Consider the following 15034-nt stretch of genomic DNA (forward strand, 5'->3'; position numbering starts at 1 on the left):
TGATTATTACAATGTCTTTCTTTTTTTTAATCTGAGAACGTTTGGTCTTTGCCCAAGCTTTATTTACGTAGCGCACGGTAATTAAAAGTACCAGACTGGTGGAACTAACCTTGGATGTTTAACAGACATACTTTGAGGCCTATACTAATCTGGTCAGAGGGACTTACAGTACAGTTTCTGCCCCTTGCCCTCCAAAGTCGACTAAGTTCCAGGGGACTATGGAACATCTCTCAAAATGTCCTGTAACTGTGGTGAATCACTTGTCCTCTTGTTCAGGGAGGACATGGAGAACCCACAAGATGGACCTGAACCAGTGTCCAGTCCACAAAGGGAAGGGTCAACTCAGAGGAAACATCTCATTCATGCTTCCAAGGGAAGCCAGACATGGTCGAGCAGGACCTTTTACTTATCTTTACATAGATGGAACTGGTAAAAGAAAGGCGCCAGGAGCTCCTCCCAAGCCCATGTGACCCCTGAGGAAAAGATCCTCAAATGACCTGAAGTGTAAAAATATGTAAAAAAAATGTTTATTTGGGCCAACTGTATGGTCTTAAACAACCAAAAGGAAAGTATTACCAAAGAGTAAAGTCATCAGTATATTTCATTAAGACTTCAAGGGATTACACTTCCCATACATTAGGCTTAAGTCTATATAAAAAGTTACGCTTTTGATCCCAGCACTCAGGAGGCAGAGGCAGGAGGATCTCTGTGAGTTCAAGGCCAGCCTGGTCTACATAGTGAGTTCCAGGACAGCTGGGGCTACAGGGAGACCCTGTCTCAAAAAGACCAAAAAAGAAGTTATTTAGACAATTATTTCTCATTGATGATTTTGTTCCTAACCAGAAAGTGCTGCTCACACGTAAGACTTCAAATCTTGGTCTCCAATACTGTAGTGCCCACCTGTAGCTAAGGGAGACAACCAGCTATTGTTCTAAAATGATGGATAAATTTGTTTTCTCCCCCATCTAGAAGCCTTTGAGGAGAACCGATACTGATTCTAACCACTCCAACAGCTATCAAAATACCTGAAAACAAATCCTGAACCCATCACTCTAGAGTCCAGCTTTGGAGGACAAAAAAAAAAAAAAATGAAGAGGAACCCAACAGAGGGATGTTTTTGGAAGTCCTTGTCAAGAAAATCCAATGGACTCTCATAGGAACATTTGAAAATTGCCCTGTTCTGACTTTTTCTGGTTCCCTGTCTAGAACTTGTAATGCTAATTACTCTTGCTTTTCCATCTCCTTCACATCTCCTATTCAGGATTCGAGGACTTTCTTTTCCCCTTAGAGACAAGAGTTAAGCAATTTGGGAGACTTTTAGATAGACCCACTGAAGGGGTACTCCAATTGCCTCACCCTGAGTTCCTGTTCAGCATGGAAGAAGCCAGAGCGGTCTGTGTCCTGATTCCCTATTGGCAATTTGGGTAACCTCTTCAGAGGATGGGGTGATAAGAATAGGAGGTAGGAATTGGCTGGGCAGAGAGGGTAAAAAGACCCCAAAGAAACGTAGCCAGTTTCTTGGCTAAAATTCAAAACGTCCTTGGACCTCTTAGCAACATACTCTGTTCCAAAGGCCAAAAATATTGAAAGTATTTAGGAGCTTGTATCTAATCCTTAAAAGATTTTAGGGTTACCTCTTCAGAGGGGGGAAATGTTAAGAGTAGCCAAAAGCCCCATAAAAATTAATAAATCAAAGAAGAAGAAAGAGTACATAAAGTTATCAGAAAAAAAGTGATGGGGAGATATGGGAGGAGTTAGAGCGGAGGGAATAGGCATGGATTTGATCAAAACACCTTATATGCATTTATGACATTCTCAATAAATCATTTATTAATATATAGAAGACAATCTTCACTTACACAACAATGTATACCTGTTCATTCGTGCTCCTTCTCCAAGAATCATGCCCAAATACATCATATCATTTCATTCCCTTGATTTAAAAAAGCGGCTAGCTGGGCATGGTGGCGCACACCTTTAATCCCAGCGTGGGAGGCAAAGAGGCAGGCGGATCTCTATGAGATTGAGGCCAGCCTGGTCTACACAGTGAGTTCCAGGCCACCTGGGGCTGCAGAGAGACCCTGTCTCAAAAAGAAAAAAAGAAAATACTTACTGGTTTAATTCATTCCATCAAGTATTTGACCGGGGTGCAAAACAGGACCTAGTTCCCCTAGTACCTACACTAGGGGTAGAAGGAGGTGAGGCAGTAAAGCCAAGGAGCATGCAAGGATTACAGCAAATAACAGAATACGTAGAACCCTCGGAGAACAGACATCCCGGCCTGCTTCTCATATATTAGCTGACCCAAATCCAACGCAGTCAGGGAAAAGAGCACCAGGCACAATAGCTGGCACAAAAGGCCCTGGCAGAGGCCAGCTTGATTCACTAAAGCCAAGAAAGAGCAGGCCTTGGGCATGAGGCACAATCTGTGAGCAGGTATGTCTAGGCCAGGCATAAGCAGCATAAAGAGATAGGAGTCAGGTCAAGCGTGATGAGAAGCCAGTAAAGGGTTAAGCATGGTGTAGCCACACTTTGAAACATTACTCAGGCTGCTCTGAGGAAAAAGAATTGCAGAGTGTGCAACGGAGTGAAATAGAGTATCATGAGGTGGGCTAAGTGAGCAGATGGCTCAGAACCCCTGGCCCTCCAACTGTACCTCCTTCAACCACAGCTTCTGACAGGCCACACTAACTTATCCACCTCCCACCTGTCATACCAAACCCCTACATCTCTGATCTGTGTCCTAGTGCCTGGCACACTGATGGTACCATGCTTGAATCCAAAGAACAGCTCTTAAGACCATTTTTTCAACTTTGGAATTAAATGTCTGACAACAATAAACAATCTAAATCCTTGGGCAGGCAAGGTGGCTCAGCAGGCAAACGTGCTTGCCATACAAAGCCTGACAACCTAAGTTTGACCCCCAGAACCCACACAGAAGAAGAAGTCACTCTCACAAGTTATCCTCTGGCTTCCACACGTGTACTGTAGCACTTATGTACCCATTCACATACACACAAATAAAAAAATAAATGTAAAAATAAAAACTGTTTTAAGTCTAATTCCCACAAGAGTCTTGTGAACATTCCTATTTTTGCTTATAGCTGACATGCAGCAAACAACACAAGTTCAACAGGGCTGGGGCACCACCTCTCAGACTTTTCTAATCTGTGTATTAAACCCTGTCCTCTACAAAAAGAAAGAAGGGGGGCTAGAAATTTGGCTTACTGGTTAAGAGCACCAGCTGCTCTTTCAAAGGACATGGGTTCAGTTCCCAGCACCCACATGGCAGCTAACAACTGTCCATAACTCCGGTTCCAGGGGATCCAATGCCCTCTTCTGATCTCTGAGGGCATTGTATAACATGGGTGTACCTACCTAAATGCAATCAATATACTCATACGCATAACATTTAAAAAGAAAAAGTTAAAAAGAAAAAAGGGATAAGTAGAGGAGGAAGAAAAGGAAGAAAAGAAACAGCAGCGACAGAAGAGGAGCCACTGCGGATCCTCTGCTGCTTCCTGTGTCCTCAGGGATCTCGGACACCACAGCTTCTATTCTGCGGTGATCTGCCCACCGTGTCTCCACGGTTCCTGCTCTTTCCTAAGAAGTCCATCAATTTCCTCTCAGAAACTACTAGGAAAGTAGGCCACACTTACAGAAAGTATAAGTGCAGAAAATCACACTTTCAAAGAATTAAACCTATGAGATTTGATGATGAATAACTAAAGCTGTGGACTAACACATGGGCAATACTGATCACAGAGAGGCCTTGTTTACTTACCTAAGTAATGTGGTGGATGAAATGGCATGGGCTTACTAGTCGCTGAGTAATATCCAATTGCTCTCTTAAATCGAATGACTTTGTCATCTGTTCTAGACTGAAACAGATGTAGGAAAACCTTAGTTATATCATTGGTTACATGTATGAATATATTTTTATAACACAGCACATATGTAGCACATATGTACATTTGTAGCCTTTCGGTCAAGTAAGAATTAATACTGACATGAAAACCTAGGGGAAAACTCAAGAGATTACAACTGAAGAATTAAGCCAAAATTAATTATTTTAAAGCAATGTGGACAGAAAGCAGAATTCTCAGCTGGCAGCAGGACTGAGCTCTGACTCCCAAGGGGTTCAAACCACCCTGCAGCAGGTGGAATGAATGGCAGCACACAGACAAGGGATGTGATATGCCTACCCATAGCGTGGGCTCTTGAGGCAGAGCAGGAGAACCTCAACTCACCTACCCTACTAGACTGACTTGATTATATGCCTTACTTACGAACAGGAAGTGAAACCAGGAATCTACAATACCCATACCTTCTGAGAACTCTGGCAGACAGATCTTAACACAGAGCACTTAGGAGCAGCAGAGACTCCAGCATTACTCCAGCATTAATCCCGCTCCCATTCAGGCAACAAGTGAGGCGGGCAAGGCAGGTCAAGTGGTTAAGACCACCCAGTGTGGAGGACATACTGGGTAGCCTCAGCCTCCAGCCCAGGGCCAACAGCTTCTTCCCAACGGGCAAGCAGCACTTTCGGCACACCCTACCAGCTTGCACCCCTGACCTGGCCACACACTTGCAAAGCCTGATGCTGCAAATCTATATTGTTACCTGTGAATGTTGGAAAACATCTTTAGCTATGGCATCCAGGTCAGAGGTGTCCTGAATGTTGCGGACGTAGTCAGCTACAGCTTTGATCACTACGTCACAGGGTGGCAAGACCAGCTGGTGGGCTCGAACCTGGTAAGACAAATGTAAATGTAAGCAGCAGGCATGGGCCTCAGAGATGGACAAGTCTGCACATAGGACCCAGAAACTACAAGAGTATGCCTGCTAGGATCCAACCAGGGCCTGTTCACCACCTGCCTCTGAAATCCTGTCCTAGGCTCCTCTAAGAATGGCAGGCTCTACAGCTCAATAGCCAGCTTTTCCTTTCAACAATGAAAGTTGGCTGCTCAAACCCTGTAAGGTTAAAAGAGCATGGCCAGCTTTTCATCATTCAGAGTTCTGAGAACAGGACCTACATACAACAGGCTGAGCACAAAGGGGCCCACCAGGAGCCATTAGATTGCTTTCTTCCTGCATCAACAGATAAGGCAAGTACTGGCATGATATTTGGACCCGAGCTTAGGGCTTCCTGAAACTTGGGATACACGCAGTTACCAAGTGCCTGTGCCGCCAAGTTCAGCTGTGAACTCGACACCAGTGGTACCACTGCCCACTGAGGGGCATGTCTGAAGAGGAACGGAGAACATGAATTAATACGCTGGAGTATCTCATTATCAAAGAACAGCTGCTACCAGAAAAAGGCGGGTTAGCAGATTGAAAAGAAAGCAAAACCATCTCACAAGAGCTTTGGTAGGCAGAATAATGGCCACCTACCACTGTCCACACTCCACTCTCCAGAGCACGCACATACAGTTATATGGCAAGATGGAAGGAAGGTTGCCAATTAGCATCTTAAAATAAAGATGCTATCTTGAATTGTATGGATGGGCCCAGTATAATCACAAGGCTCTCTAATGTGGGAAAGGAGCAAGCACTTAAAAGTATTAGTGAGGCATCATGAGGACATGACCTGCCATTTCTAGCTTTGAGGGACAGAGAAGGGAGGCCTAAGTCAAGAAACATGAGTAGCTATTGCTTGCTAGAAAAATACAGAGAAAATTCTCCCTGAAGCATTCAGAATGAACTCAGGCCTGCTATGCCTGTGATTTCAGAGCAGTGAGACTCAATTTGAATTCTAGTCTCTCTTAACACTGAGATAATATCGTGTTGTTTTGAGAAACAGAGAGAGAGAAAGAGAGAGAGAGAGAGAGAGAGAGAGAGAGAGAGAGGAAAGTTCAACCTTCAGATGAGACAAATAACACATTTATACTTTGAGATTATTAGGAAAATTTCCAGATGTCCAAAACTACATTAAATCTCTTTTAAAAATGTTCCTGGGGAATCTGAAGCCCTCTTCTAACCTCCGTGGCATTGCACAACACAGATGCACTCACATGTGTGCAAGCAATACACTCATACACATAAAATAAAAAAAATAATAATTAAAAATAATTTTTTTTTAAATGTGTTTTTCAGGCAGGTGTGGTGGCACATGCCTTTAATCCCAGTACTCAGGAGGCAGAGGCAGGCAGATCTCTGTAAGATCGTGGCCAGCCTGGTCTATATAGTGATGTACTGGATAGCTTTAGTGTCAACTTGACACACCTGGGTTGAGGGAGCCTCAATCGGGGAATTGCCTCTATTGGACTGGCCTGTGGCCATGTCTGAGGGGCATCTTCTTGATGAGTGATATGGGAGGGCCCAGCCCACTGTGGGTGGTGCCACCCCTGGGCAGGTGGGCCTGTGTTGCATAAGAAAGCAGGCTGAGCAGGGGCCAGGGGAGCAAGCCAGTAAGCAGCGTTCCTCCATAGCCTGTGCTCCAGCTCCTGCCTCCAGATTCCTGCCCTGAGTTCCTACCTTGGGCTCTCAGGTCAACTGTGACCTGGGAGATGCAGGCTAAATAAACCCTTTCCTCCCCAAGTTGGTACTGATCAGAGTATTTTGTCACAGCAATGAAGAACAAACTAAGACAAGTGAGTTCCAGCCCAGCTGAGGCTACAAGAAGACCATGTCTCAAAAAACCAGAACAAAATCAAACAAAAAATGTGTTGTGCCAGGCATGGTGGTACATGCCTAGAAGCAGGTTGATAAGTATCAGTTCGAGGCCAGCCAATTCTAGATAGCAAGCAATGCTATTCAGTGAGACCTTATCTCAAAACACCACAAATGTAAAAACCAAATTTTTTGTCTGACATGGTGTTATATACATTTAATTCCATTCCTTGGGAGTCGGCAGCAGCCTGTCCTTACATAGCAAGTTCCAGGCCAGCCAGTGCTACAAAGTGAGACCCTGATGCCTTTTATATGACATTCTGAAAGATTTCACTGTAATGCTTGAAGAGATAACTCAGTGGTTAAGAGCACTGGCTGCTCTTATAGATGACCAGGGTTCAATTCCCAGCACCCACATGGTGACTAACAACCACCTGTAACTCCAGTTCCTGGGGATTTGACACTCTTCTCTGGCCTCTTCAGGCATTGCATGACATGGGTGCACTTATATACATGTAGGCAAAACACTCGTATACATAAAATAAAAATAATTTTAAAAAAGCGATTTCACTGTAATTATTTGCTTTTCTTTAAAAAAAAAAAAGAAGGAATAATTAGGACAGAAAAAAAAAAAAAAAAAAAAAAAAACCCATAGGATTTTACCCACCCCTACGCTTCCAGGCAGGAAAATTTAATAGGTGAATAATTTGGATAGAAATAGTAATTACCTCTGCATAAAAACATGCTCATTAGTGAAAAATTTTCACTTTTAGCATTATCTTTTCCCGAACTGACCATTTTCCATTGAAAACTTTGTGCTGTGATCCTCACACACCACTGACAGTGGTTACAACACGAAAGTTGTTTATAAATACAGGGGTCCCCTGGGTCAAAATCAGTACTTTGGCACAGTGGCCTCAAATGTCAGGTCATGTCTGAACTAGGAGACATCCCTGTGTCACCAACCCTAAACTCCTGGCTTTTGATCACTGTTGTAGTTTAAATGAGAAATGTATCTGAACACCAGCCCCTAACTGGTGGCACTGTTTAGGAAGGTTATGAAACCTTTAAGAAGTAGAGCCCTACTAGAGGAAGATGTAACTGGGAGCAGGCTTTGAGGTTTTATAGGCTCACCCCACTTCCTGTTTTCTCTCTCTCTGCTTTCTATGTGCTGATGAAATATGACCAGCCAGCCTCAAGTTCCTGCTGCCGTGCCTTCCCTGGCATGATGGACTAAATCCCTGTTAAACAAAATAATCCCTTTCTCGAGAAAGTTGCTTTTTGTTGGGGTATTCTAGCACAGCAATAGAAAAGTAATATAGCTACTTTTAATTTGAACTTTTTTAAAAAAATCCTCCAGGAGGCTAGATCCTCAGGGCTGGGTCAGTGGCATGGGCCTTGGGTGGCTGCATTCCCCAGCCTGTTCTCAGAGCAGGTACCTCTGCAGAGACCAAGCCATGTGAGACAGCTGAACTTCCAAGCAGCTAGATAGCCCCAGGGCTGCCTTCAGTCTTCCCACAAATAGATGTGGCATATGAGGCGGCCTTGGTGACTAGATATGAGTTTCCTGAAAGGGCCTTTTTTAATGGGAGGACCGCTCTCTAGCTAGCGATCTTGATTCTTTAGAACCACTGATTTTGGTCAATTATTTCAGTCTTTCAAGGGAAGCTAAGAAACAACACTCTATAACAGCAATGAAAGCACAAAGAAAACCTCTTTCAGATCAGTAAGACAAAATAATAAACGGCCCATGCTAAAGAAGCATCTGTTTATTTATTCACTGTATTCAAGTATCTCACTGCTTATACCTCTGTAGTCTCAGTCCTGGCTATACTCTACAGCTATGCATTCATGTACATGAAGCCATCAAATTATATTCCACTTGTTAAAACAAGCCCACCACACCACAGTACTCAGAGGTTTCATTAGAACTTAAGATACTTTCATGGAATACCATTGATTAAAAACCCTCCCAAAGCTTCGTAAAACTTATCTGGAATTTTGTTTTAATCAGGCACTTCCTTCATGAGGCCAATCACTGCACTGTGCTCCATTTTCAGACAACCCCAATTCTAAGTGGTCTCAATACTTCATCCAGAATATTTTACGAATTTAGACAAAAAGCACCACCTTTCCCAAGTATATATACTTTCATATTGGATAACAAGCCTTCTTGGCTCCTTTTTAGAGACAGGGTCTCAAAATGTAGTCCAGGCTGACCTGGAACCTGCTAAATGCCCTCAGTACACAGCCCAGTCTAGCCTCACACTCATTACCCTCGCACTCATGACCCTGCTGCCCCAGCCTCCTGTGGCACGAATTACAGATGTGTACCACCAATCGTAGCCACTTTCCCCTTTGAATAATGGACATTTTCCTACACTTTGCTTCCTTTTACCTTTAAACAACTGTTGATGCTCATTTATTCTATTTATAAAAACTCCCAACTGTGTACTCAAGAAATAGAATGTCATCATTTGGCATTCTGCACCACACAACCAAGCCATCATTTATATCCATGTTATATTTAGAGGAAAAAGAACTTCAGCATTAGGGTGGCCACAAAAATCAGAGAAATATGTTTATATATCTGAGTTGCTGAGCACAAAATAATGAGTTTCTCTGCTTGGAAGCTGGATGAGACCATTGGAAAAAGGCAAAGTGAGGTCAGCACTTAGGGCTCAGAAAAAGGCACCAAGTTTTACACGTTTTTTTTTTTTTTTTTCTTTGAGCCAGGGTCTCACTGTGTAGCTGTTAACGGTCTGAAACTTGCTGTGTAGACAGGCTGGCCTTGACCACAGAGACCTGCCTGTCTCTGGCCCTGCCTCAGCCTCTAGGGATTAAAAGCATGTAACATTAATACCACATCCAACTTTACTTTTTTTTTAAGAATGGATCATTCAGGGCATTTCCCCTCATATAGAATAAATTGTATCCTTTTCCTTATATAGGCAGAAATCTGAAAAACACAGATAATCAGCAAACTGAAGCCTGTGAAGTAGTAAACAGCTCTGTTGCTCACCAGACTCAGTATATGTTGGGACGTGGAAGAAGATGGGAGCAAGTCATTAAAGATCAGTTTCCCCAATCAACACAAATGCGAGATCTGGCTTTGGTAAGAATGCTAACTAAGTGTTCTTTAAAATGTTTAGGATGTGGGGCTGGAGAGATGGCTCAGCGGTTAAGAACACTGGTTGTTCTTGCAGAAGGCCCGGTTCAAATCCCAGCACCCACATGGCAATTAACGACTGTCTGCAACTCCAGTTCCAGGGGATCCGACAGCCTCTTCTGTCCTCTGCAGGTATTGCACGACATGAGTGCACTTACCTATATGCAGACAATACACGCACACACACACACACATAAAAATAATAAATAAGCCGGGCGTGGTGGTACACACCTTTAATCCCAGCACTCAGGAGGCAGAGGCAGGCGGATCTCGGTGAGTTCAAGGCCAGCCTGGTCTACATAGTGAGTTCCAGGAAAGCTGGGGCTACAGGGAGACCCTGTCTCAAAAAGACAAAAAAAATAAAATAAATAAATAAATAAAAATGCTAGGCTGACACAGAAGTGAGGGATGATGGGCATAGTCTGCCACTATGCTGTGCTCCATGGTGCATTCATTTCATGCAAACAGTGACTTAAACATTTTCTTACAAAAGTAGAAAAATCTAAATCCTGAAAAAAAAAATGAAGCAAAATTAAAAGCAAGCTGAGAGTTTACTTTGTTTGGAAAAACAAGTTTCAGAGCAATTCTCATGCTGCTTATTGGGTTCTCCCAGGTATGCCTTCCATTTTTATTTTGTTTTTGGAAATGTTAAAATGTGCTGTTAGAGATTACATAATAGTATCCACATTTTCAAGTTTAACATCAAGTATTTGTATTTTGAAAGAAACTGCAGTCCTATCATTTTGACTAGTCTGAATGTTTTAGGCCCCTTCCCACAGCAGACTAGGCCACCACTGATCTGCTTCCTGTCATTACAGCTTCTGCCTTTACTACAGTTTTGTAGAAATACAACCACATCTATTTCCTTTGAGTCTGACTTTTCACTTCAGACAACACTATGGGATTGGTGCACACTGTGAGATCTAACTGTGCTTCTTCTTGGCTGTTCATCTGCCCATCATCTTCAAGCACAAACTATTTCCAGGCTGAGGCAATAATGAATAAAACTGCTATGAACATTCAGGAAAGAGACTCTGTGAATGTAGTCTTTCATTTCTCCAGTATAAATACCCAGGAATGAGACTGCTGGGATACACGGCAAAGATATGCCTGACTTTATGTAAAACCACCGAAATGCTCTCAAAATAACTGTTCTTCAAATGCTGCATTCCACAGAAGCAGATTAGGAGATGGGTGACACCCTCCCCAGCACTTGATCTATCTCCTTCATTCAGCCCATCATACTGGGTTAATAGTGGCACATCATCGTGGCTTTACTTGTATCCTCCAATAAAAAGCAGTACCTCTTCGTGTACCTGTTGAGCATTCTGTAAAATGCCTGAGAAAACTTGTGTTCATTGTCTCTTTCTGGATTATCTTAAACTTGTGTCATTCTCCACATATCTGTCTGGAGCTAAGTCCTTTATCAGACACATTCTATTTTGCAAATACTTCTTTAGTGTGCTCGCCTCTCATTCTCTTAAATGAGAAGTCTGTGTGACTCAGGCTAATAATGAAGATGAAAAACTAAATATAAAGATGGATAAAGGAGGGTTGAAGAGATGGCTCAGGGGTTAAAGAGAACTAACTGGCTGCTCTTGTAGCAGACCCAGGTTTGGTTCCCCGCACTCACATGGTGGCTAACAGCCACCTGTAACTCCAGTCCAGGGGATCCAACGCCCTCTTCTGGCCTCCATGGGCATTGCACTTATACACAGGCTATACCCTCATATACACAAAATAAATAAAAATAATAGAGTGACATTGTCCCAGCTGAGAGCTGCTCTGAAGCCTCCAGTGTATGGGTAGAATGTGACAACAGTGCTGGCTAGCAGCTCAGGGACAGTGATTAGAAGCCATGCTGCATGTCATTTCACCCTACCTCTGTCCTGACCTTCAGAGTAAGGGGAGTACTGAGCAGGAAGTGACAAGTCACCAGGTTTGAAACAGAGCCAAAGTTATGGACTCACAGGACAGGACATGACTTATAAAATATTATTTTAAAGGTTGTCATTATGCTATTATTTAAAATGAAACCAGAACTTTCCAAGATAAGCATAGAGGATATAAACACTACCCTGGAGCCTCCCTTTGCTCCCTTCCTCTTCCCTGGTCTCCTCCAGTGGTCTCAGAAGTGCCATGTTCCCCATATCCCATCACAGAGCTACTCAGACTGAGCCAGTGCTCCACAAGGCCCCAGCGTACTCCATGGAAGAATAAGCCCCTCTCTTCTCAGCATCCTGACAAGAACCCTGTCCTATCCTAGAAAGCACAGACAGGAAGTCACTCCCAAGTTCCAAAAGACTACAGCAAACTCCTCAGACCCACTGCTTCGCACCTATTTTTTTTTTTAATAAACAGAAAATCTTTTTTTAAATGTGTATGAGTGTTATGTCTGCATGTATGTAAGTGCACCATGTTGTGCAATGCTCACAGAGATCAGAAGAAGGTGTCAGATCCCCTGGAACTGGAGTTACAGACAGTTGTTGGCCACCATGGGAGTGCTAGAATTCGAACCAGACTCTTCTGCAAGAGCAACCAGTGCTCTTAACCTCTGAGCCATCTCTCCAGCCCAGAGTTCAGTCGTATACTTAAAAATATTCCACTTAACAATTTAATATATACATTTTAAATAAGAAAATAATTTTTTTTTCCTAAATCCAGGTTCTCATGGTTCATTTAACCATTAAGAACATGTAGCTAAGCCAAGTGTGGTAGCTCATGTCTGTAACCCTAAGACCTAGGGGGCAGAACAAGGGGATTGCTGCAAGTTCCAGACCATCCAGGACTACACAGTAAGACCCAGCCTCAAAAAAAAAGGAGCTAATGCACAACGATAACAACAATGCTGCTGAACTCCAGCAGAATGTGGTGGCATGCACCTTTAATCCCAGAACTCGGGAAGCAGAGCTAGGTCGATCTCTGTGAGATCAAGGTCAGCCTGGTCTACATAGCCTGGTTTCAGGATAGTTGGGGATATAAGGTGACCCTGTCTCAAAGAAAAACCCTAAAAGCAAACACCAAAAACAAAACAAAAGATAAGATTCTGGAAGATCAAACATCAACGTGTTAAAAGTGATTGTCTTGGGGCTAGAGAAATGGCTCAGTAGTTAAGAGCACTGACTGCTCTGGCAGAGGAACCAGGTTCGATTCCCAGCACCCACATGGTCACTACCAACCATTCTTAACTCCAGTTACAGGGGAATCTGAAGCCCTCTTCTGACCTCCGTGGCATTGCACTCACATACATTCAGGTAATACACTCATACACATTTAAAAAAAAAAAAAAAAATGTGTTTCTCTTCCAGGACAGGGCTATAAGTGGCTTTCACTCCCCATTACATATTTCTATACCATTTAGAATTTTTAGTATTCTTTCTATAGCGGAGAAAGGGGTAAGCTTTTATAAAAAGACAGTATGATCTCTTACTAAAAACTAAAAAAGAGCCAGGGTTGGGGGTGGTGGCGCACGCCTTTGATCCCAGCACTCAGGAGGCAGACGCAGGTAGATCTCTATGAGTTCAAGGCCAGCCTGGTCTACATAGTGAGTTCCAGGACACCTGGGGCTACAGGGAGACCCTGTCTCAAAAAGACCAAAAAAAAAAAAAAAAAAAAAAAAAAGAAATAGGAAAATTATGAAGATCAACTAATAAGAATACAATGTCTAGTCAAACTGTCTCCATTTTTCTCCTTCCTACATTCAAGCTACACATGTGTGAAGGGGGGTTGTTGTTGTTTGTTTTGATTTTCTTTGTGGTTGTTGCTTAAATAACAAAAAAGAATTCTCAGTTTATTTACTTTTCAGGTCCATTTCTCTCCAGAGTCCAAGAAGTGCTTAGATTTTTCAGGCATTTTTTTTCTTAGCTCTCACTAAAAGAGAGACTGATTCAATGGGAAAGGTGCATTATGCTAACTTCAGCTTAACACACAAGCTTCCTTGGAAGACACACAGAGACAAATCTGTCCCTTCCTACTGTGACAAAAACCAGTAAAACAGACATAATTCAAACCCATATTTCTATTTAATTTAATTTTAGAAAACATTCAAGAAAGATAAAGCTGGACTGGACTTGTCAACCTAGCTCAGAGGCATACCACACACCTGACACACAGTAAGCCTCGAAGAGCCCAAACTCTGCAGTTCCTCTTAGAGAGGCTGGCACACACTGTGCCATCAACCCACTAGACTCCTGCCGCTCTGCTCCATGAACTAGGGCATGCATGTTGCGCTGAAGTTAGCGTAATACAGCAGACACTAAGGTCAGTGAGTGATACTGGATAGTGGGGGCCACAGTACCCATCTTTAGAGTAAGATCCAGGCTAGCCAGAGCTACACAGCAAGACGCTATCTCAAAAATGAAATCAGGAATATATCCTATAAATCATCCCAGAAACTCAAGTACTTGTCTGGAAAAGCAACAGCAGAAAGAAATTGTATATTTTTAAAATTAAAGTTAACAAACACTGATAAAACTTAACTAAAATAAAATGTCCACTCCAAATTAAAATTTTCTATAACTGGTAAGGACACACAAAAAGAAAAAGGAAGAGGGAGGGAGGAAGGAAGGAAGGAAGGAAGGAAGGAAGGAAGGAAGGAAGGAAGGAAGGAAGGGAAAAGGCCTACAAGTTAATTTGCCACCTTACTTTCCACCACCTTGTCAATGGGTAATGAATGTAACCCAGCACCCCATTTGAATCTAGCATGAGCCATTGATTAACAAGGCAGCACAGACAACCTTAGTCCTGCCTAGCTTTCCTCTTTGCAAATATTATCCAAAGGTCTGCTGTTCTCTCCCTTTAATCCACATCCTGCTGCACACTTTAGGCTCAAGATAAGCTGAGCAGAACCAGAGCGGAGAACAGTGAGGGGCAACCTCATGATTTCTAGTTGGGAGATATAGCAACTACATTGATAGTTGAGAGTTTAAGGCTTCAAAGCACTACAAGCTCCTGGGAACCTGCTCATATGATTCTATGGCATAGGTGTAAGCATACACAAGTCCCATACAAACTCAGGCAGACAGTAACCCAGCATGGAACTGAGAAAATGAACAGCAGACCCCAATCTTATCTAAAGGAATGTTAGCAACTGATTGCTGCTACATGAAGAAGAACTGAGCTTCCTAAAACAAGGGACTCTAGATTGGCTGACTAGACTCAGCAGATGGACCTGCACTGGGGAACAGCTGGGGGCACTGACAACACAGTGGGCAGGAACAGGGATGACAGAGTATATGGGCTCCAGTGGGGGGG

The 15034-nt window shown here is 43.0% G+C and overlaps 1 protein-coding gene across 2 annotated transcripts in view; it reads right to left on the reverse strand.

Annotated features, from left to right (window-relative positions):
• The window catches only part of Fam120a (family with sequence similarity 120A), a 109094-nt gene that overhangs the window by 60463 nt on the left and 33597 nt on the right, over positions 1–15034 (reverse strand). For both annotated transcript variants that reach the window (XM_008852692.2, XM_017803142.2), the window contains exons 4-5: positions 4624–4752; positions 3785–3881 (exon numbers count right to left, since the gene is read on the reverse strand). In XM_008852692.2, the coding sequence (XP_008850914.1) occupies positions 3785–3881; positions 4624–4752 (226 nt within the window). The remainder of the gene's footprint in view (positions 1–3784; positions 3882–4623; positions 4753–15034) is intronic.

The sequence above is a fragment of the Nannospalax galili genome, unplaced genomic scaffold (assembly GCF_000622305.1).
Source record: "Nannospalax galili isolate Female #2095 unplaced genomic scaffold, S.galili_v1.0 scaffold1532, whole genome shotgun sequence".
NCBI classification, from domain to species: domain Eukaryota; kingdom Metazoa; phylum Chordata; class Mammalia; order Rodentia; family Spalacidae; genus Nannospalax; species Nannospalax galili.